At 50.1% G+C, this 22479-nt stretch overlaps 1 protein-coding gene across 2 annotated transcripts in view; it reads left to right on the forward strand.

Annotated features, from left to right (window-relative positions):
• Cdcp2 (CUB domain containing protein 2) overlaps positions 1 to 22479 on the forward strand; it is a 29370-nt gene that overhangs the window by 1254 nt on the left and 5637 nt on the right. Inside the window, exons 1-5 of one of the 2 annotated variants that reach the window (XM_075947022.1) lie at positions 6669 to 6748; positions 11706 to 11839; positions 17139 to 17486; positions 20582 to 20917; positions 21940 to 22293. In XM_075947022.1, the coding sequence (XP_075803137.1) occupies positions 11761 to 11839; positions 17139 to 17486; positions 20582 to 20917; positions 21940 to 22293 (1117 nt within the window). In that variant the 5' untranslated portion in view covers positions 6669 to 6748; positions 11706 to 11760. Of the gene's footprint in view, positions 1 to 6668; positions 6749 to 11705; positions 11840 to 17138; positions 17487 to 20581; positions 20918 to 21939; positions 22294 to 22479 lie in introns of those variants that run through there. The other variant, XM_075947023.1, reaches the window with a different exon arrangement.

The following is a 22479-nucleotide window of genomic DNA, read 5'->3' on the forward strand; positions in this document are numbered from 1 at the left end:
CCGGGTAGTCCCTCCCTCTCTCTGCAGGCTGTGGGGATGGAATGCCCTGGGTACTGCTACTGTGTGATAGTGCAGTGGCACTCACCAGCTGAACGTGGCCAACAAAGAGCTCACTACTCTGTGAGAGAGACAGAGCAGCACCCCAGACTCCTCTGCTACTGACCCCCTCATCAGTCAGGGAGCACAGCAAAAGCCTGCCTGACCTAGCCCAGCTACTGTATTACCATTACAGAGGGTGCTCAGCACCTCCTGGAGGTACATTACCGAGACATAAGCAGAATTGTACAGTACTGTACACGTGGCAGGACTCTTCTTCAACAGGGGATCATGCCATTAAATTACCCAGGTTAGAGACGCGTTAAGCCACCAGCCACCAAGATCATGTAAGTTCCAACACGTGTAATTGTTTTAAAAGTTATATGATACATGAGTATACCTGGAGGTACATATACATGGACTTCTGTTCCTATATGGTGTGTGACAGTCAAGACTAAAATCTATTCATGGAAAAGAGGATTGAAAAATAAGCAGTTTCCTTTTGTTTGTTTTGTTTCAATGCTGGGGACTGGTCCTAGAGCCTCATGGTTGCTAAACTAAGGACACACTCTAGCACAGCCAAGCCCCAGTAAAGGATTCCAGGAGAACACCAGACTGTAGTCAAAAACGACAGGACCAGGTCTCCATGTACCAACACGGATTCCATGTTTTTAAACGTCACAATGGAATAAATTGCACACAGTAAAAGGACAGGTACAGGGCCAGCAAGATGGCTCAGCGGCTACTGGTGTTTGCTGCCAAGTCTGACAACCTGAGTTTGAACCCTGGAACCCACATGGTGAAGAGAGGATTGACTCCCAAAAGTTGTCCTCTGGCGAACACACACACACACACACACACACACACACACACACAAATTGGGACTGGGACAGTACTTGTACTTTGGAATTGTAAAACTCCAAAATAATGTTTACTGTTGAGAGATAGCCCAGTGCAAACCCAGAGGTGAGTGCTGGTGATAGACAGACAGGCGAGGGCCAGGGAGGGACTGCTGGCCATGCCTGCTCTTGTATTGTGTTACAGAAAATACTTGAAAGAGATTCTGGAAAATCTGGGTGTTGGGTTCCCTGGTTGCTGCATTAAACGCCTCGTGTTTAAAACATAGTTCTACAATTAAAGATTGCAAGGCAGGATCTGCTGTACCCAGGCAGGTGCACACCTGTAACCCCAGCACTTGGGAGGGGAGACAGGAGGATCAGATCAAGGCTATCCTTGGTTACATAGTGTGTTTGAAGATAGCCTGGGGTACCTGAGACACTGTCTCAAAAACAGAGGAAAACAAAATGCTCCAACATAGCAGTCCATACACTTTAAAAAATAGGTGCTTCAGATGCCCCCTGTCTCTCCCTCCTCACGGCAGGATTGGCCCTTCATAGCCCTTCAGAAATTCACTGAAGTCTCTGTGAGCTCCTCTGCCCCGGACCTCTTAGGTGTGGGACCCAGCAGTGCTGGCATTGGGGTGTCCCTGGCCCTCAGATGTTGCAGGTTCTTGGCTCCCCCGTTCTTGCTGTTTTCCTCATCAGCTCAAATCCAAAATGACTTGCCAAACACTGGTGGTACGCTCTTTTTCTCCTTCTTTTTATCCACTTCTTAAAATAAATCAGACCTAGGTTCAAGTCTCTTCCTGGGACCCACAACAAGTAACTCAGCTCTTTTGAAGCTCAGTTTGTTCATCTATAGAATGGGAATATAACATTCTTCAGGTTATCTCTTAGTCTAGTGAGGACAAGGGAAACAGCTTGCATGGCCTGACATGGTGCCTGGGCCTGTATTAGGAGGTCTTTGCTTTGTTTTTTTTGTTGTTGTCATTGTTGTTTTTAACCACTGAGACAAAGATCTGAGTGAAACAGAAGAAGGAGCTCAGAGTTTCTGTCCATCAGGTGACTCCACTACCTGGGGTCTATGGCTAGGCACAGCATCAGAGCAGCCAGCGTGAGAGAGGAAGGGATCAGGACAAGGCATAGCCCCCAGAGATACCCTGACACTCCTGTACCCCCAATGACCTATTTCCTCCAGTGATGTACTGCTGAAGTGTCGAATGTCCTCTAGAACAGCACCGCACATGGGCTACTATTCGACATATCCAGATCATGACAAGCCTGTCCACTCCCCATCATCTCCCTGCTGGCCATTCCCAGCAGTACTCAGCTCATGGCTGACCTCTGGAGACACCATTTCTTTCCAAATGTCACCTTCTGTAATCCTCTGTGCTCCCTGTACGATGGTGCTCTCCTACAGTCTCAGATGCTCACTCAGATGCTGAGGTGGGAGGATCACTTGAGTCCAGGAACTCAAGACCGGACTGAGCAACCTGGCCAAACTCTGTCTCAAAAAATAAAAAACCAAAAACAACCCACCCCTTTAATTCTTTTTCCTATGCTTTGGAGGATTTGGTCCCCAAATTTGCAAGTATTAAATCATGTTTTCTTATCTCCTGTGTTTTTATTAACCAAAGACATAGTTGCCACTCAGAGCTTCCAATCTGCATGTCTTGCTGGGTGCTGCTCATAGCGACATGGTTCTGGCCAGGGGCTGTAGCATGTGTGGCCTTCAGACCCTGCGTCTTACTCCCTCAGTTGACATGAACTGTGAAAGCTGCTGGCCTTGTCCAGGTGAGCACTGTCTTTATAGGTGAGGCTGATTGGCAGACTGGGAACCAAGTTTCTTTGTCACACCTTACTGTAGAGCTCCATGTGGGTCTCAGGCCCCCACCCTGCAGGGCTCACTGCAAACAGATGGCATGCACAGTGCCACACAGAAGAGTGTAGGGTTCGCACACAGTGCCACACAGAAGAGTGTAGGGTTCGCATACAGGGAAGTGACAGAGCTGTCTGCATACAGGTCCCACAGACCTTGGCTGTAGGTCACCACATCATCTTGCCCCTTGCTGATAACACATTCGTTTATATTAGGGTGGGGTGACAGTCTTGACCAGATCCTGGACCTCAGCACTCAGAGTGGTGGCCAGGTGGGCGCGTTGAGAAGGACGATAGGCCACACCAGTCAGCTTGGAGGGCAGGTGAGCCTGTACCAACTCCCCCACCCCCACCTGGGTACAGTGGAACTTCACCTCTGGTCTGGGTAACCACAGAGGCACCTGAAAGAGGAGGGAGGGGCAGGTTGTCTATGGCAAACAATTAAAACTTGAACCTGGGAGAGGGGGCAGATTGTCTACGGCAAACAACTAAAACTGAACCTGGGGCCGGAGAGAGGCTCAGTGGTTGAGAGTACTGGCTTTTCCAGAGGACCTGAGTTCTGGTCCCAGTACCCACATGACAGCTCTATTATCTATAACTCTAATACCAGGGTATCGAGCAGATCTGGCACCTTCACACAAATACATTCAGGCAAAATACCAATGCACATAAAATAAAAATTAATAAGGCTTAAAATTAAAACTTGAAGCTACAGTACTGAAAACAGCCTGGTATTGGCATAAGAACAGACAGGAGGACCAATGGAACCTAATAGAAGACCTCAATATCAATCCACACATCTTTGAACACCTGACTTTGATAAAGAAGCAAAAAATATCAAATGGAAAAAAGAAACCATATTTAACAAGTGGTGCTGGCATAACTGGATCTCAACATGTAGAAAAATGAAAATAGACCCATATCTATCACCATGCACAAAACTCAAGTCCAGCTGGATCAAAGACCTCAACATAAAGCCAGCCACACTTATAGAAGAGAAAGTAGGAAGTACACTTGAACGCGTTGGCACAGGGAACCACTTCCTAAATAGAACCCCAGCAGCACAGACACTGAAAGAAACAATTAATAAATGGGACCTCCTGAAATTGAAAATCTTCTGTAAAGCAAAGGACACCGTCAACAAGACAAAACGACAACCTACAGAATGGGAAAAGATCTTCACTAACCCCACATCAGATAGAGGTCTGATCTCCAAAATATGCAAAGAACTCAAGAAATTGGACACCAAAAGATCACATAATCAAAAAATAAAAAATGGAGTATAGACCTAAACAGAGAACTCTCAACAGAGGAATCTAAAATGGCTGAAAGACACTTAAGGAAATAAGAGAATTGCAAATCAAAACAACTCAGAGATTCCATCTTATACCTGTAAGAATGGCCAAAATAAAAAACACTGATGACAACTTATGCTGGAGAAGTTGTGGGGAAAAGGGAACACTTCTGCATTGCTGGTGGGAATGCAAGCTGGTACAACCCCTTTGGAGTCAGTGTGGCCATTTCTCAGAAAATTAGGAAACAATCTTCCTCAAGACCCAGTAATACCACTTTTGGGTATATATCCAAAGGATGCTCAATCGTGCCACAAGGACATGTGCTCAACTATGCTCATAGCAGCTTTGTTTGTCATAGCCAGAACCTGGAAACAACTTAAATGCCCCTTGATGGAAGAATGGATAAGAAAAATGTGGTACATTTACATAATGGAGTACTACACAGCAGAAAAAAATAACGACAGCTTGAATTTTGCAGTAAAATGGATGGAGCTAGAAAACATTATTTTGAGTGAGGTAACCCAGACACAGAAAGACAATTGTCACATGTACTCACTCATAGGTGGTTTTTAAACATAAAACAAAGAAAGCCAGCCTACAAATCACAATTCCAGAGAACTTAGACAACAATGATGAAAGGCGTAGGATTGGAAAGATGGTCTCTGGGTAAAAGCTTGATGTGCAGGCATGAGTTTGGATGCCCAGCACCCTTGGATCCTCAGCACTTGGTATAGAGTGGAGGCAGGAGGATCAGTTTGGCTCCATGGTGACTAGCCTAGCTCCAGTGTCACACACACGCACCACACCCATACACAAACTAAATAAGGGGAAGGGTGTATCCCTCTCCCTTTTTTTCTTTCCTGGTATGAGGTCTTGCAATGTGGTCCAATCTAGGGTCTTCCTGCCTCAGCCTCCCAGGTGAAGGAAGGGATTACAAGTGTGTGCCACCACGCCAGGCTTAGAATGTAGACTTTTGAGCTGGTCATCTGGTAGACTTAAGCCAGCTCTACCATGGAGTAGCTGTGTGGTCCAGGGCAAGCCCCTTGCTCCTCTGAACATTGTAAAGGAGCTGTTCCAAGCCCATCTCCCAGCAGCTGCAGGACACTCAGTCTGTACTACATACTTGAAATGTAGCAGTAAACAGAGTATGGAGTTTTTACTGTCTTGGTGTCTATGTGCTGGTGGGGGAACAGACAATAACAGGCTAGGACTGTCAGCTAGGGCAACACTGCTCCAAGGGTACTTGGTATTGGGGATGCTAACACCTCCTCACAGACCTGAAGGACTCAGTGGGTTAATGTACATACAGTATGAAGCATTGGGTCTAGCACACAGTAGATGTTCAATAAGTGCTTGTGGAAGAAATGAATTTGATAAAACAAGTAATTGTCCCTGAACCCCAGTCATCAAGCAGTGACTTGGAACGGGTAACTCTCCTGAAAGACTGTTGTGAATAAACTGAACGCGGGATGTCATACACTACTAGGCCATAGTGATATTTTGTTAATGATTTAACAAATAAAGCTTGCCTGAAGGTCAGAGTGCAGAGTTAAGCCACCAGAGGCCAGAAGTGACAGCACACACCTGTAATTACAGGACTCAGGAGACAGGGACAGAGAGTTCAAGACCACCCTGGGCCACACAAGATTGAATCTGTCTAAAGGAGAAACAGAGCTCACACAAAGGTGATCCCAGCACTTGGGATCCCACACCTTTAATCCCAGCACTAGGGAGGTGGAGATAGGAGCATCACGGCTGGGCAGAGAGAGGAATATAAGGCAGGAGGAGTCAGGAACTCAGTGCAGTCTGCCGCAGCAGTCTGAAGCAGTCTGTCTGAGGATTAGTAGAGACAGGATCGCCCCTTCAGTCTGAGGATTCAGTAGAGATAAAGGTCTCTCTAGTGACTGGCTGTACTGCTTCTCTGGTGTCTGTTTTCACCCCTAATATCTGACTCTGGGTTTTTATTTATTAGGGCCAATTAGAATTCCTACTACATCTCTCCCCCCCCCCCCAGTACTTTGTAAAAAAAAAAAAAGGTGCTCAAACTGACCTTGAACTTGGAATCCTCCTGCCTCAGTCTCCAGTAACTAGGATTATAGGCAGATGTTGTCACACCTTGGTTTGGGGTTTTTTGTTGTTGTCTTGTTTTTGGTTTTGGTTTTGGTTTGGTTTGGTTTTTTGTTTGGTTTTGTTTTGTTTTTGTTTGTTTTTTGGTTTTTTGAGACAGGGTTTCTCTGTAGCTTTAGAGCCTGTCCTGGAACTCACTCTGTAGATCAGGCTGGCCTCGAACTCACAGAAATCCACCTGCCTCTGCCTGGTGAGTGCTGGGATTAAGGGTGTGCGTCACCACACCTGTCCTATAATTTTTTGGTGCGTGCATGCATGTGTGCGTGTGTATGTGTGTTTAAATAGAACTACCCCAAGGTGTGAGGCCTTCTTGTAAACCCTTTGCAAACCCTAGCTCATTCTTCTAATTTTATAGGTGAGGAAACCAACACAGAAGGAGGCAGAGGAATTTGTTCAAGGCCATGAGACCTGGCTATCACTGGCTACTGTCTACCAAGGCACCCGGCAGCAGGCAGCGAAGCGAGGCGAGGCGTGGCTTATAACCACAGCTTCACTGTAAAGCGTGGAAGCCCAGGCTTGGAAGTCACTTCAAGGCTGGTAGCCGAAGGTTTCATACTGCACTGACTTCTGGAGGTGAGAGAGTGTGCCGAGGACAAGGAGGGACCAGAAGGGTCCAGAGGCCAAAGGGAGGGCAGAAAACTCCCCAGAGGTCCCAATTCCAGGCTGCCTTCCCTTATGTAACTGAGCTTCCTCTAATCCACCTTGGCTTGGTAGAGGCCCCAGCTTGGCCAAAGAAGCAGGATTAATAAATAGGCTCTCAAGGGAGGAGGAGGAGAAAAGCTGGACTGGCTGGAGGCTTTTCTGTCCTCACCCCGGCCTCCTGGCCCTACAAATATGCCAGCAAGACCCTCTGCCAAGCTTCCCTTTAACCCCACCTGGCGGTTCCTCTCCACCCCTGCCTCGGGTCATCCATCTGTCACTCAAGTGGTGTGGGCCTGAGCATTCGTGCCTTGGGAGGTGGTGGTGGGCTCCTTGGAGAGAGAGGACGAGAGTAAATGAAGCAATCCATGAGGTGTCGATGTGACACCCTGCTCTGCCAAGGTGACTCTGGTTGTCATCAGATGCCACAGCCACACAGATGCCTGCTGACGCGTGGCTCTTCACACTCCGCAGAGTCGCTTCCCACGGGAGCATGCGTTTAGTCCCCACAGTAGCCCAGGGTGCAGGAGTATGCTTAGGAATCCACTTCACCCACGTGGAAATTGAGGCTTGGTGCGGGAGGACTTGCTCAAGGGTCCACAGTGTATCAGAGGCAGCACTAAGCAAGCTCCACCCCTGCCTTCCCAGCAAACCATGAATAATGCAGGACCCCAGTGCTGGAGGGGTTTGAGCTCTTTCTCTCCCCCAGCTCTGGTCCTGTCACGTGACGGCGAGTAACCACTCGGTTAGCCCCAGCTCTGGGTGGAAACCAGCCTCTGGGATGCCGGGACTCAATTATCTCATCTGTGGCACGGGGATAATGTTCCTTTCTTACAGGGCTGAGACTGAGAGACAGTGTGTGGCCACCACCCTGGGGTGAGGTCCATAATGACAGTGATTCCAGCCTCCAGTCCACGAGCGAGTCACACAATTTACACTTTTGTCCGAGGGCTCCTAAAAACCTTGTCCCTGTCCTGCCTGGACTTTGGTGGTGCCATTTGTAGTGTGTGGCCTTCACACCTCAGCCTGTGGGGAAGGAACAGGTTAGAGTGACCGAAATAAAACCGAGACTCACTGGGCACATGCCTTTAATCCCAGCACTGAGGAGGCAGAGGCAGGTGGATCTCTGTGAGTTCCAGGATGGGCTCTAAAGCTACAGAGAAACCTTGTCTCGAAAGAGGGGGATTCATTAGCTATAGTTTCCTGGGCCTGGGGTTGGAGGTGTGGTCCCAAGAGGACCCATGAGAACTCCTTGGACCACCTTCCACCATCGTCTCCACCCCAGTCACCACCAGCCTCTGCTCCACAGAGCCCACCTGCCCATCCCCCTTTTCACCCTTATCTTGGACCCTTCACCTCTCTCTCCTGTATCCCCATCCTCTGTCATCTAGGCCCACAACACACACTGTGTAGACACCAAGACTTCCTGTCAGGCTCCAACAGAAGTTTGGGATGGGGGTGCTGCCCCTTCCTGTTCCCACCTCCTGGCTACTGTGCTCATGGGAAATGCCCTGAGATCCCTGGGGTCCCTGGTAAGGGAGTGAGTGACTCTTCGGATCCCAACAGAGTCCCCAGAGTTGACAGGCCTGTCTCTTTTTGCTCTCTGCCACAGCCCCTTCCTTAGTCCAGGCCTCTGTGGAATAGGGAGGCAGATGCCAGACAGCTCCTTTGTTTTCTCCTGGGCACCATCCCTATACTCAGTGATCAGTGGCAGGTACAGACATGAAGATAAAACTGACTTAGAGTGTAACCCCAGTCCAGATGTGCACCCCCCCAATACACACACGGAGATACATACAGCCTTGGCAATGAGCTGTGTGAACATCTGTTCTCAGAGATGTGTACCAGCTGCAGGTGTGCACATCTGGAGAGATACAAACCTTCACACCAGCAGATGCTGTGTGCCATGGAAAAAGATGAGTGCATGTAGAAAAACATGTGGACCATAGCCCTTGGAAAAGCACACGGTCCCTGGGGTAACCGTGCACATCCACCGTAATGTTTGCTCAGAGACATGATGGACATGCAATGTATACGGATAACCAGAAGGTGAAGTACACACACTCGGCTTGTGAAGCTGCACTATGACAAGTGTGTGTGGGTGTGAGGCAGGGAAGCTGAGGCAGTGTCCATGTTGTGGCCTAGGTAGGGTAGGTGTGCCTTGACCTGCTGTGGGAAATACCACAGGACATCAAGTTAGGGGTGGGGATAGTTCATGTTCAGAACGGAAGCTGCTGAGTTGGGGGAACTATGGAGGTTTCCAGGGATGTGGTATCATTGGGAAGCTGTATGAGAGGACCAGGAAGACAGACAATGGTGCCAGAGCGCAGGACAAAAGTCTCAGAGGTGGGGCGAGGAGTCTGGAGTCACCCAGTCACAAAAGTCATGGTCTTTCTACGCATGCTCAGGAGATGTCCCAGCAGCATCCCCACCGCTGGCATTCACCCGTGCCATGAACACAGCGTTCTGCCTGCACCCCCTGCTCCTCCTGCCCCAGGCTGTGGAGCCAGATGCAGGTTAGAAAAGTCAGGCAGATACTGCCTTTGAAGCCGCGTGAAGCAGAGCTGGCAGTTAAACTGTGCGTCAGCTCAGGGTCAGGGACTTGAGGACACTGTCTACACCACCAGCCTGGATGGAGCCCTTCTGCTCACTGGTACTGCTTGGGTTACCATCTTCCCCATCCTGCCCAGTCCCTCTCTGCACTCCTGGGATTGCATCCCAAACAGACTGTTCATTCTAGGGTCCTTTTGTGGGAGGACTCGCCCCAAGACCCTGATACATGCGTGGGGCATCAGCTTGTTGACTGTGGAGCCTGCTGTACGGCGTACTGCTTGAAAGACGTGTGCATGTGAGTCACCTGAGCACCCCAGCACCACGCCCCACCCCTCATCCATAGGCATTCTGTTATTATTATTTATTGTTATTATTGGGACAGAGTTTCTCTTTGTAGTCCTGGCTGCATTGGAACTCCTCAGTAGAACTCAGAGATCCCCCTGCCTCTGTCTCCTGAGTGCTGGGATTGCAGGCGTGCCCTACTACTGCCCGGTTCCCTTCATTCATACACCTCTCAGCCTGCCTGCCGGGCTCTGGTGGGACCATTCCTGATGCCCTTTGCTGAACACCTTCCAGGTGGCCTCCTCTGCCAGCAGCCAGGGGCTCCCTGGAGACGGCCTGACAAAAAGACGGGCCAGAGGCGACACGTGCTTTGGCAGATGGGCGGCCGGGTTCCTCTCGGGTAGATAAAAAGCACACTTGTTATGGTGTTTGAGCCAGGCTGGTAAGACCCATCCGTGGGCTCAGTTAATCCTGGTGAAGAATAGCAGGCGGCAGCTACCTCTTGCTGGGGAGGAAGCTGGGCCTCAGAGGCAAGGCTCACTTCCACAGACCCCTCAGTCAGGCAGTGGGACAGCCAGGACTGACTTCAGTACGCCAGAAACCAGAGCCCAGGCCCATGGCCCATTTCATTCCAGTGCCCCAGGCCTAGTGCAGGCTCTGCACAACACAGGCATTACAAATACGTGGTGGAGGGACTGAGGAGCTGTGGGAAAGTGCTTTACACACACGTGCACACACACACACACACACACACACACACACACACACACACGGACCTGAGTTCGATCCCTAGCACCCAAATTTAAAAACCAGTTATGGTATCAAGCATGTTTTATTTCATCATAGGGGAGGCAGAGGCAGCTGGATCCCTGGGGCTCACTGGTGAATTCTCGATTCAGTAAGAGACGCAGTTTCAACAATCAGGGTGTATGGTTCCTGGAGAGAGCACTCAAGGTTGACCTCAGGCTTCCGTACATACGTGCCTCTGTGTTTGTGTATGTGTGTTTGTGTGTGCATGTGTGTGTGCCTCTGTGTATGTGTGCACATGTGTGCCTCTGTGTATGTGTGTGCGTGTGTGTGCACATGTGTGCATCTGTGTATGTGTGTGTGTGCACATGTGTGCTTCTGTGTATGTGTGTGCGTGTGTGTGTGTGCGTGAAAGAGAGAGAGAGAAGCACACAAGAAAGAGAAAAACAGAAACTTAGAAAAGGACATGTAGTGGGCTAATTAAAGAGAAAGACCCCATTTTCTGCTGGACACAGAACTCCTGGGGACACCTCCGCAGTCCCAGCTCCTAGCGTGGGGCCTGGACACAGCGATGAGCAGATGAGGCTGGTGATCAGCGAAGGCGCATGTGCTGTTCAGGTTACACTACAGACTGTAACCATGTCTATTGCATTGGAAGACTCACAGCAGAAGTCTAAAGCTCCAGTTCCGCTACTCCCGATGCAGTCTTTCTTAAAAAAGACTCCTCTCCTCGGCTGTCCACAAGCTCCTGCTCCCTCCCTCTGAGCTGAATTTTCACATTGGAAGGAAACTTGTCCCATCTGTCCCTCAAACACTGGACTCCTCTTGGCTCCCTGCAGAGCAGAGGATGGAGAAAGACAGGAGCATGCACCTGCCATGTGTGTCAGCATATTCTGAGTGCTTACTGCACACGTTAGCACATGTGATCTCATTTCTTTATTCCCAGCAGCCCCAGAGGCAGAGCCGAATAACTGCGCTGGCTGGATCAGAAGGCCAAGCCTCACAGGAGTGAAATGCCTTGTTTAACACCACCTGACCATCTGGAGGCTGAGCTGGGATTGATCCCATCTTCTCAGGCCCTGGAAGTTAGGCCCTTTCCCCACTACCCTATTTCCTCCCAGGTCCTCCCTGTACAGAGTGGCCATTGCAGTTCTCAGTACGTGTCAACCTGGTGACACCAGATCCGTCACCTTAGTGAGGAGTGAAGGAAGCCCCTGGGATCGGCTTACTAATTCAAGGGCCCCATGAATTATTCACAGCACCATTTACTTGGGGGCCCTTCCAGCCTCACCTCTCTTTCCCCTCTCAGACCCTTGGATCCTGACTCCTGAACTCAGCCTTGGTGGGGGACCCCCAGCGAGGAGATGCTAGCTGAGCTGGGGGCTTGCCTGTTGCTGGCAGTGCTACTGCTGAACTCAGGTCCTGGGACCCAAGCCATGGAAGGTAGGTGATCCGGTGATGGCGATCCAGTAATGGGCAACAGAGAGGAGGGGAGGAGAGAGCAGAGGAACCAGGGGCTCCGGAAGCACAAGCCGGGAAGTTGAGTGTGTGTTTGTTCCTGAGTAGTGGAGGGAGGACAGCATTGAGTGGGCGCCTGCTGTTTGCTTCACGTAAGAGCATCTCATCTTCAGAACAAAGGCCTAGTGAAGGCTGGCTCCCCCGTCCCCGCCCCCATGCTGAAACTCGCAGGCTCAGAGGCTTAGGTACAGTTGCTGTGAAGAGAATGGCTCAGAAGTGTGGAAGGCTCCTGTGGGAAGGTTCCTCTGCTCTGGGAGCCGGATGCACTTCCCACGGCAGCCAGTGGTGCCAAATTCCTCACTGTGCCATTCAGTGTCCCTGGTGTGCTGGCTCCAACGCGTCTGTGTGCCTGCTGGGAACCACACTCTTTCTGAGAATGCCTTGCCCTGGGGATCTTAAGTCCCCGCTGTCCCTCTGCCTGGGAAGAAGTTCTTCCTGGAATCTCTTAGGAGAGTCCTGTTTCTCTTTGAAATCTTTTTTCAATTACGTGCGTTGTGTGTGTGGAGGGCGAGCGCACACGGGTGCCCTGGATCACACGTGTGGAGCTCAGCGCACAGGCCGTGGGAGCTGTTTCTCTCCCTCCACCGTGTGTGTACTGGGTGGTTCAGGTGGTCAGACTTGGCAAGAGCCTTTATCCACTGCACCATCCAGCCAGTCCCCTTTTCTCTGCTCTTCACCCTTAAGGTTTAGGTCAGGTCACTTCCTCCTTGTAGCCCTCCTCATCCTCTACTGGGCTCAGATGCTCCCTCCCCAGGTTCCCAGAGCTCCCCCACCCCAGGCTGTGAGTCTTGTAGAGTTGAATCACTCTGCCCCTCATGGTGTTGTGTGTGAAGACTGTGGAGTAATCTCACCATTCTGCAATGGGCACACTCGCTGGGGCGCGGGGGAGGGGACTCGGCAAGCAGCTCCTATAACTTGTCCCTCCATCTTCTTGCCATAAGGCTGTGAACCAGATACCACTCCCAGCACCAGCCTGCCCAGACAGGAAGAAATCGTGTGACCTATCCCCTACATGACCCTTACGATGCCTCTGTCTCCCTTGCCCTGTGGCACTCAGTAAAAATGAGGGTAGCACCCACTTGGCAGGTGCATGGCTGAGGTCCACAGAGGCTGAGTGGTGACGGAGCCCCCTTGCCCCGTCTTCCCCAGTAGCTCTAATCTCCCTTCTCGCTCTGCATATATCACCTCCCCTGTGGGTCTCAGCCCTCCCTTAAAACTGCGATCCCATAGCTACAGCATACCACACAGTGTGGCTTCACCTGGCTTGGCTGACTCTCCTCAGCCCCATCCCCTTTGTGAGCTTCCTTAGGTGGGAGGCTCAGTTCAAATCAGCACAGGCCCACAGTGCGGTGCGGAGCAGAGCAGAGCAGAGTTGTGCCGTGTGTCCTTCTCTCGGGGACTTCGTTCAAGTGTGTACTTGAGGATTCCTTTGGCCGCAAGTGACAGGACCCAAGCTGTATATACTTAGCAAGAAGGTATCTTGGGCACTATAACAGGGTAACAGAGATGGAGCTGAGCCTGCTAGCAGCCAGGGCTTCTTGGCCCAGGGCCATTTTTTTTTTCACATGGCTCTTGCCTTCTGTGGACGTTTCCACAGCATGAACATGGACCCTATGGGCTCCCATTCCCAACCTAGGGCCAAGGAGGAAGAGACACGCTCCACCCCCACCCCCAGATGTTCTGAGAAGTGCTGGATCCTAGCCTAGAACACTTACCCTCCCCACAGGTCAGAACTACCACAGAGCCACAGCAGTGTCTGAGACAGGCAGCACTGGGTCCCATTAGTTAGAAGAGAGGGTGCTGACCAATAGATGTCAGTTATGGTAACTTCCCATTCCGGGCTCAGTTTTCTCATCTGCAAAATTGGGTCAATAACACAAAAAGCCTGAGAAAGAGCCGCGCATTCTGCTTGGCTGATATTTGATTCCTAATACAGCACTATGCCCCCTCGCCGTTTATTGTTGGACTACGGGGGTTGTTTATCTCACAGAAGTTCTCCATCCTTGGCCTGGCCAAATGGAGCCTTGTGGTTTTATTAAGAATGTCCCTGGGGTTGGCAAGAAGGCTCAGCATTTAGAGCACTGACTTCTCTTCCAGGGGAATCTAGTTCTGTTTCCAGGACCCATGGGAACAGGTGGCTCCAGGGAGATCTGACACCTCTGCCTCAACGGGCACCTACACGCACACACACACTCCCATATAGACACACAAGAACACACAAATTTTAAAATAAAAAATAAATCTTAAAAAAAAAAGAAGAACCAGGTGGTGACAGCAGTGGGGGAGGCAGAGGCAGGTGGATCTCTGTGAGCTCAAGGCCAGCCTGGTCTACGGAGCAAATTCCAGGACAGCCAGGGCTACACTGAGAAACCCTGTCTTAAAAAAACGAACAAAACCAAAACAACCCCCCCCCCCAAGAAAAGAAGAAGAATATTTCTTTTGGGGGCCAATGAGGTGGCTCAGAAAGTAAAAACATTTGTCGCAAAAATCTAATGATCTGCGTTTGGTCCCTACAAGCACATAAAGTTGCCGTAAGTTTCCACACGCTTGTGACAGCATCCCCCACCATTCTCATGGTGCCCACACATGTATGAACACACAGTAATAAATAAAAATCTATACTTTGAAGATTTACCTATTTTTAGTCTATGTGTGTGAGTATTTTGTCTGCATGTATATCTGTGCACCCCTTGCAGGCCTTTGGAGGCCGGAAGAGAGTATCAGATGCCCTGGAACTGGAGTTACAGTTATGGGCTGTCATGTGGGCACTAGAAATCAAACCAAGGACCTAAGCAAGAGCAGCAAACTCTCTTAACCACTGAACCATCTTTCTAGCCTCAAAATTAATTATTGTATTTCATTAATGAGTGTTCTTGGACTGGAGAGATGGCTCAGAGGTTAAGAGCACTGACTGCTCTTCCAAAGGTCCTGAGTTCAATTCCCAGCAACCACATGTTGGCTCACAACCCTCTGTAATGAGATCTCATGGCCTCTTCTAACATTGTATATGTAATTAAAAAGAGTGTTCTTTTGCCAGGCGATAGTGGCACACGCCTTTAATCCCAGCACTCAGGAGGCAGAGGCAGGCAGATCTTTGTGAGTTTGAGGCCACCCTGGTCTACAAGAGCTAGTTTCAGGACAGCTAGGACTGTTACACAGAGAAACCCTGTCTGGGAAAACCAAAAAATAGAAAGAAAGGGAAAAAAGAGTTTTCTTTTACAACTGGAGCAATAGCTCAGTTGGTAAAGTGCTTGCCGTGCCAAGCAGGAGGACCCGAGTGAGCTCAAGATTCAGAAGCCATGAAACAATGCCACATGCTCATAATCCCAGGGCTGGGAAAGTGGGAACAAGCATCTCCCTGGGCCGAGGGCCAGGCAGCCTAACCTACTTGGTGAGCTCTGGATAGCATCTTAGGAACGGCATCTGAAGTCAAGCTCTGGCCTCCACACGTGTGCACAGAAATGCCGCACAATGCTTGTAATCCTAATATTCGTGAACCAGTGCAAGAGGATTCAAGAAAATTGGAGTCCAGTCTGGTCTACTAGTGAGTTCCAGGTCAGCCAGAAAGACCATAACACATAGAAAGGCTCAAAACAATCCAACAAACAAACATCTCTGTTAGATGGTTCCCTTTTTAATGTGGGGAACAGTGGTGTGTGTTTATAGTCCTAGACACTAGGGAGGCTAAGGTAGAAAGACTTCTTGAGTCCAGGAATACACACACACATACACGTGCACACACACATGTGCACACACATACACACACGTGTGCACACATTTTTCATCCTAGCACCTAGAAGGCTGAGGTAAGAAGATCTGTAATTCAAGGCTAGCCTGGGCTATATAGCTAAGACCTTACCTTAAAAAAAAAAAGATTCCACGATGGATGTGTACGCGTTCCAAATTGTATAGCATTCTACTATATAAGGTTCCCTCTTGGCTTATCTTTTATTTATTGAATTTGTTCTTTGGCATTTTCATACACATAGACGCTGCATCCTGATTACTCCACACCCACCTTCTTGTCTCCCTCTGACCTCTGTCAGCCCTGTTGCTGTTGCTACTGTAGTGGTGATGGTTGTTATTATTACTCTGAATTGCGGTCTTGCCTTGTAACCCAGGCTTGCCTAAAACTTACAATCCTCTTCTTGCCTCAGCCTCCAGAGTACTGCTCCTACAGGTGTGTGCTACTGTATCAGGCTGTGCCTTTTTATATTTTTCAAACGCTTGAACCAGACGTAGTGGCACACATCGTAATCTCAGCATTTGACAGCCTGAAGCAGAAGGATTACAAATTTGAGGGCAACTGGATTACAAGTTTGAGGCTGATCTGAGGCTACTCTTACCCTTTTTTTTTCCTCCAAAAGCTTAGCATCGTTGAGTGAACTTCACAGAAAACACCTGAATGGCTGACCTGGGTTTTCCCTCTTAACAGCCTTTTCCTTGGTGACTGAACAGACATTACAGATGCTTCTAGCCTAGTATTCCGTTAAAGGTGGCCAAATTCTGGTTTCCTAATTTCTTTTTGTTGTTTCCTTTTAAATTATTTATTATTTTCTATTCATTTATCATTTTGGTTAGTTTGTTTATTTTTGATTTTTTGAGACAGGGTTTCCCTGTGTAGTCCTGAATCCTGAAACTTGCTTTGTAGACCACGCTGGGCTTGAACTCTCCTGAGTGCTGAGATTAAAGGTTTGCGCCACTATCAGCTGGCTCTATTAATGTTTATTTATTTTCGAGACAGAGTCTCTCTACCTAGCCCTGGCTGGCCTGGAACTTACGCTATAGACCAGGCTGTTTTTGAACTCGAAGATATCCCAGTGCCTCTTCTTTCCTATGCTGGGGTTGAAGGTGTGTGCCACCACGCCTGGCTTCACCTGCCTTCTCTTTCTCCTCAGAACTTGCTGCTCTCCTGTCTGTTCCATGCTTTGTTTGTGTTTATTCTTTCCCCACCAGAACACGCATGCCTGAGAGCAAGGTCTTTATCCCTGCTGTCCTCCCAGCATCTAAAAGCACTGCCCGGGACTCCAACAGTGCTTATTGACAGACTAGAAGAATGCTTCCCTAGTATCTGAAAGAAGTGGAGGTGCTTGAGAGAGCACAGACACACCTCCAGAGTGATTGGGACCCTGTCCTGCTTCCTATTCATCCTCAAGGCCCCAGACTTGCCTATGTATCCAAGGCCCCAGAGTCGACTCTAAACCATCCTTTTCTCTTGCCTCAGGTGTCAAGTGTGGGGGTGTGCTCTCGGCACCATCTGGGAACTTCTCCAGCCCAAACTTCCCAAGCCTGTATCCTTACAACACAGAGTGCAGCTGGCTGATCGTGGTGGCCGAGGGGTCCTCGGTGCTGCTCACCTTCCACGCCTTTGACCTGGAGTACCATGACACCTGTGGATTTGACTTCCTAGAGATCTACAACGGGGCATCTGGAGACAAGGGCAATCTTCTGGGCAGGTTTTGTGGGCAGGTGCCCCCACCACCCTTCACCTCCTCGTGGCATGTCATGTCTGTCGTCTTCCACTCAGACAAGCATGTGGCCAGCCGAGGCTTTTCTGCAGGCTACCAGAAAGGTCAGGGAGCCCTCAGCAGGAAGGTTGGCCCCAGTGGCTGCAGAAGGTGTGGGGGGGGGCAGGACACAAGGGAGGTGAGCAGGTAGCATCTTAGCACTGCCTACAGGGGCAAAGGTGGCTTCTTCACACCCATGACCTCCCTGGAAACTACTACCTGCTGCCCTTAAGATTCTTTCCTGCTTCCTCCATGACTGCTGGGTCCCCCCCGCCCCCTGCAGCTTGCTGTTCCCTGAAAGGAGGCTTGCCACTCTCCTCTGACAACACCCAGCTGTCCGTGCTATTGAAGCCCTGTGACTTCTGCCTTCTTCCCTTGCCTGGGTCCAGGGCATCAGGAGCAAGAGCTTTTAGAACCCGTGGTTCCTCTTCTTAGGGTCTTTCCCTGCATGCAGCCCTTACCAGTCCTCCTTAATCCCTAACTCCTCCAAGCAGGCCTGTCTCCTGCCACTCAGGTGGAGCCCTGGTCCTCTGCTTTCTTCACCTCTCTCCTTGCCTCCTTCCTCCTATCTTTGAGCTCCTGTGTACAGACCCAAAAGTCCTTCTTTCTCCCCAGGACAATATCAGATGTCTCTATGTCAGCCCAAACAGGACAGCCACAAATGCCCATGTCCACAAGTCTATTCCCTGCAACCATAGGGCTCTGGAAGGATGGCAGCCCCTGCTGGATTTTTTGTTGTTGTTGTTGTTTTGTTTTGTTTTTTGTTTTTTTTTTTTTGTTTTTTCGAGACAGGGTTTCTCTGTGGTTTTGGAGCCTGTCCTGGAACTAGCTCTTGTAGATCTCGAACTCTTGTAGCTCTTGTAGCTCTTGCTGGTCTCGAACTCACAGAGATCCGCCTGCCTCTGCCTCCCAAGTGCTGGGATTAAAGGCGTGCGCCACCACCGCCTGGCTCCCTGCCGGATTTAAAAGCACGGAACTGTACTGTATTAAGACACAAGAACGAGGGGCTGTTCTGACTAGCACATGGAGATCGTAGGCTTGGGAGTTTTAGGACTCTAAGGTATCAAAGGTGTCGTGATGTCACAGGCAATGCTTTCCAACATTTTCACAAACAAGAAATAGCTGATAGCAGGCAGTGCTGTCTTCTTAGTTTTTGATATCTAAAAAGATAAAGGTGGTATTTTAATGATATGCATGTATTTCACAAGTTCACATTTGTGTGCATATGAATGTGTTTGCACGCATGTGTGCGTGTGTGGGTGCGTGGGTGTCAGCCAGAAATCAACCTCAGGTGTTTCTCGGGAGCCGCCTCGCTGAAACCTGGTGCTCTCCAATTAGGCTAGAAGGGCATTTGGCAGGCGAGCTCCAGAGATCAACTTGCCTCCACCTCCCCTGCCCTAAGATCACAAGCGTGAGCTGCCATGCCTGACTCCTGTGGTAATGCTGAGGATAAATCTTGGTCCTTACGCTTGCTCAGCAAACACTTTAATAGCCGAGCTGTTGCCCTGGCCCCAAGCTCACATTTCTAGCACTGACTCGTAAGAAGCCAACCACTGAAAAACAGGGAAATATATAACAGTGGGTATCGATGGTCTCCACTGGGCTAAATTATGTATAAGATATGTAACTTTGGGTGCTGTCTTTTATTGTACTAAAAGATAGCGGGGCTGGGGAGAGTGCTCTGTGGGCCATCTCTTGGATCCCCAGCATCCACAGGAGATGCCAGGCACGGCCATGGGCACCTGGGACCCTGGTGCTGGGGCTTGATGGCCATCTAGCTAACCTGGCTGAAAATGAGCAAACTTCAGGGAGAAAGAGAGATCCTGTCTCAAAGACACAGTGGAGAGAGAGAGAGCAGGACATCTGATGTCCTTTTCCAACCTCTGACATAAGACACCTGCATGGGCACGAACGTCACACAGACAGGTAAGTAAACACACACACCACACATGTGCCCAGCGTAAGAGTGAAGTCCGAAGCATATACCTGCTCCAGTGTTGGTATAAATTGATGGGATAGCTCAGATTATCTCCACCTACCATCTCGTTTCTCGGGAAGTCTGAAGGCCAGAGAGGGAATGCGATTGCCTAAGATCACGCAGCTGAGAAAGCAGTCCTAGGCCAGGAAGTCAAGCCTTAGCTGCCCCGTGCCATGCTCCTGCCACACAACTGCAGCTAATCTGGGTTCCAGTTCTAGGTGGGTGTTCTGCCCATGTCTCTTGGCTCTTGTCACTTTGGGTTTGTCCTGCCAATCTCCACGTGTCTGTTTGAGGGCTCTGTTGGTGTCTGTGGTCTCCCACCGAGACTCTCTCTGGTTTTCCCCGACACTTCTCTATTGCTGGGACAGAACACCATGACCAAGATGTCTATTTAGGGCTCACTGCTGCAGTGGGTGAGAGTCCATGACCACCGTGGCGGGGAGCATGGCAACAGACAGGCACACGCCACTGGGGCAGTAGCTGAGAACTTACCTCTTGATCTCTAGTTTAAGGCAGAGACATAGCTAACTGGTCATAACATGGGCTTTTGAAACCTCAAAGCCCGCCCCAAGTGATGCACTTCCTTCAACAAGGTCACACCTCCTAATCCTTCCCAGCAGTTCTACCAGCTGGGGACAAAGTATTCAAATACCTGGGCCTATAGCAAGCATTTTCCTCTGAGCTACCCCATAGTGTGTATATATATACATATATATATATGTATATATATACACTATATATACACACACACACACATATATATAGTGTATATATATAGCATAGATATATAGTGTATATATATAGTATAGTAGTATATATAGTATAGTATATATATAGTATAACTCCCTGTCACCTTTGCTCCTCGGGTGATAGAACTCAGGTGGCTGCTTTACTAGAATTCCCTAGTGGGGTTCAGCAGCCCCCTTAGGCCCATTTCACCTTCTCATCTCACCCTCCGATGACCTCCAGATAAACCCCTTTGCACTCTGGTTTTTATCTCTGGGCCTACCTGGATGAACTCAGGCCTAGAAAGGTTAAGTTACCTGACCTCCCACTGTAAAAAGTGGATGCCACATGGGTTGGGGTGCAGGTCTGTGCCTGCCAGGCATGAATGTTTGTGGAGATGCATTTTGGGTGTCTGGGTCCCTGGGAAGAGGTCAGCTCAAATGATCTCCCTTGCAGATGTGTGTGGTGGTGTCCTGACTGGCCTGTCGGGGGTCCTCAGCAGCCCCGAATACCCCAACAACTACCCCAACAACGTGGAGTGCCATTGGCTGATCCGGGCCTCGGGCCCCGCCGCAGTCAAGTTGGTGTTCATGGACTTCCAGGTGGAGGGCAGCGACGGATGCACGTACGACTACGTGGCTGTGCTTGGCGCTCCTGGCCCTGCCCGCGGGCACCACTACTGTGGCCGCACCAGACCCCCTACCCTTGTGTCCCTGGGCCATGAGTTGCAGGTGGTCTTCAAATCTGACTTCAACATTGGAGGCCGGGGCTTCAAGGCTCACTACTTCTCAGGTAGGAGGAGCCGACACCAGCACCTGTGCCTGTGGACCCCTGTCTACTGTTTCGTTTAGAGAATTCAGTTAAGGCTTTTTGTGTCACTGGGGCTTGGATTTTCTGCCTTGCTCAGATGAGATCAATCCCTTCTAAACTCCTCAGAGGGCGGTTCTCAACCTGTGGGTCATGACCCCCCCACTGGGGGTTGAACAACCCTTTCACAGGGGTTACACATCAGATATCCTGCATATCAGATGTTTGCATTACAATCCATAACAGTAGCAAAATTATAATTATGAAGTAAATGAAAATAGTGATGGTTGAGGGGATCACCACAACATGAGGAAGGACTTTTTTAAAGGGGTTGCAGCGTGAGGAAGGTTGAGAGCTTCGCTGAGGAGAATTTCTCCATATTCTTACCCAGCACCTCTCCCTTTTGTCCCCTCCCTGCCTGGTGGTGAGCTAGCTCCTTGTTCTCGTGTACTACATACATGTACCACATGCTCACATGACGTGTGCACAGAAGGGTGAACATGCTCAGAGAACTCAGATGGGCAGCACAGTGATGAGCCACCATCATGAGTGCTAACCGGGGGACTTCCTGGAGGAGGAACTGAGCAGAGCCTTGATGAAGTCAGCCAAGCAAGAGGCATGGGCGGTGTGTGCAGAGGCGCAGAGGGGTGCTGGCTGACTGAGCGCGAGGCTGGTGTGTGGACAGAATGGTAGCTCTCTGTACCTGAGGCAGACAAGGTCCGCCATGGCTCGCAGTTCCAGAGGCCTGTCAGGAGGGAGCAAAGAGGGGAACAAAAGCTGCTTCCTCGACAGCCAGGAAGCAGAGCCAGAAAAACGGAAGGGACCAGAGCCCCAGCGCCCGCTTTGAGGGCATCCTCGCAGTGAGCCAACCTTCTTCCAGTAGGCCCCCCACATCCTGAAGGTTCTACCGCCTCCCGGTGGCACCTCAGGCCACAGACCCAGATTTTAGCTGTCATTTTTGTGTGTATGAACGAATCTTGCTTCGAATCTTGCTTCCTCCTCCCCAGGAGAATGCCAGGAGGTATTCACAGCTGTGCGTGGAAACTTCTCCAGCCCGCAGTACCCTGGCTCCTACCCCAACAATATCCGCTGCCACTGGACCATCCGCCTGCCCCCGGGCTACCGCGTCAAGATCTTCATCCTGGACTTGGGCTTGGAGGAACCCAACAGCCTGACCAGAACCTGTGACTTTGACCATCTGGCAGCCTTCGATGGGGCCAGCGAGGACGCACAGCTGCTGGGGAAATGGTGTGGTCATCACCTGCCACCGCCCGTCACCTCTCATCACAACCAGCTCCTGCTTCTGCTGCACACGGACCGCAGCACCTCCGGCAGGGGCTTCTCTGTGGCCTACATTGGAGGTCAGCTGAGTTAAGAGTGTGGGTGCTGGGGAACCCCACAGTCTCCTTCCTGTTTCACGGTCACACAGCCCCTCTATGGTGTTCTCCGGGCCCTACTCAGGTGCCTGCTCTGAGGACCTTTGAGGCCACTTGGCTGTGGCCCTCACTTATTTCCACTCTCTTTTCATAGCTTCTGTCTCCATGATT

The sequence above is a fragment of the Microtus pennsylvanicus genome, chromosome 13 (genome assembly GCF_037038515.1).
Source record: "Microtus pennsylvanicus isolate mMicPen1 chromosome 13, mMicPen1.hap1, whole genome shotgun sequence".
NCBI lineage: Eukaryota > Metazoa > Chordata > Mammalia > Rodentia > Cricetidae > Microtus > Microtus pennsylvanicus.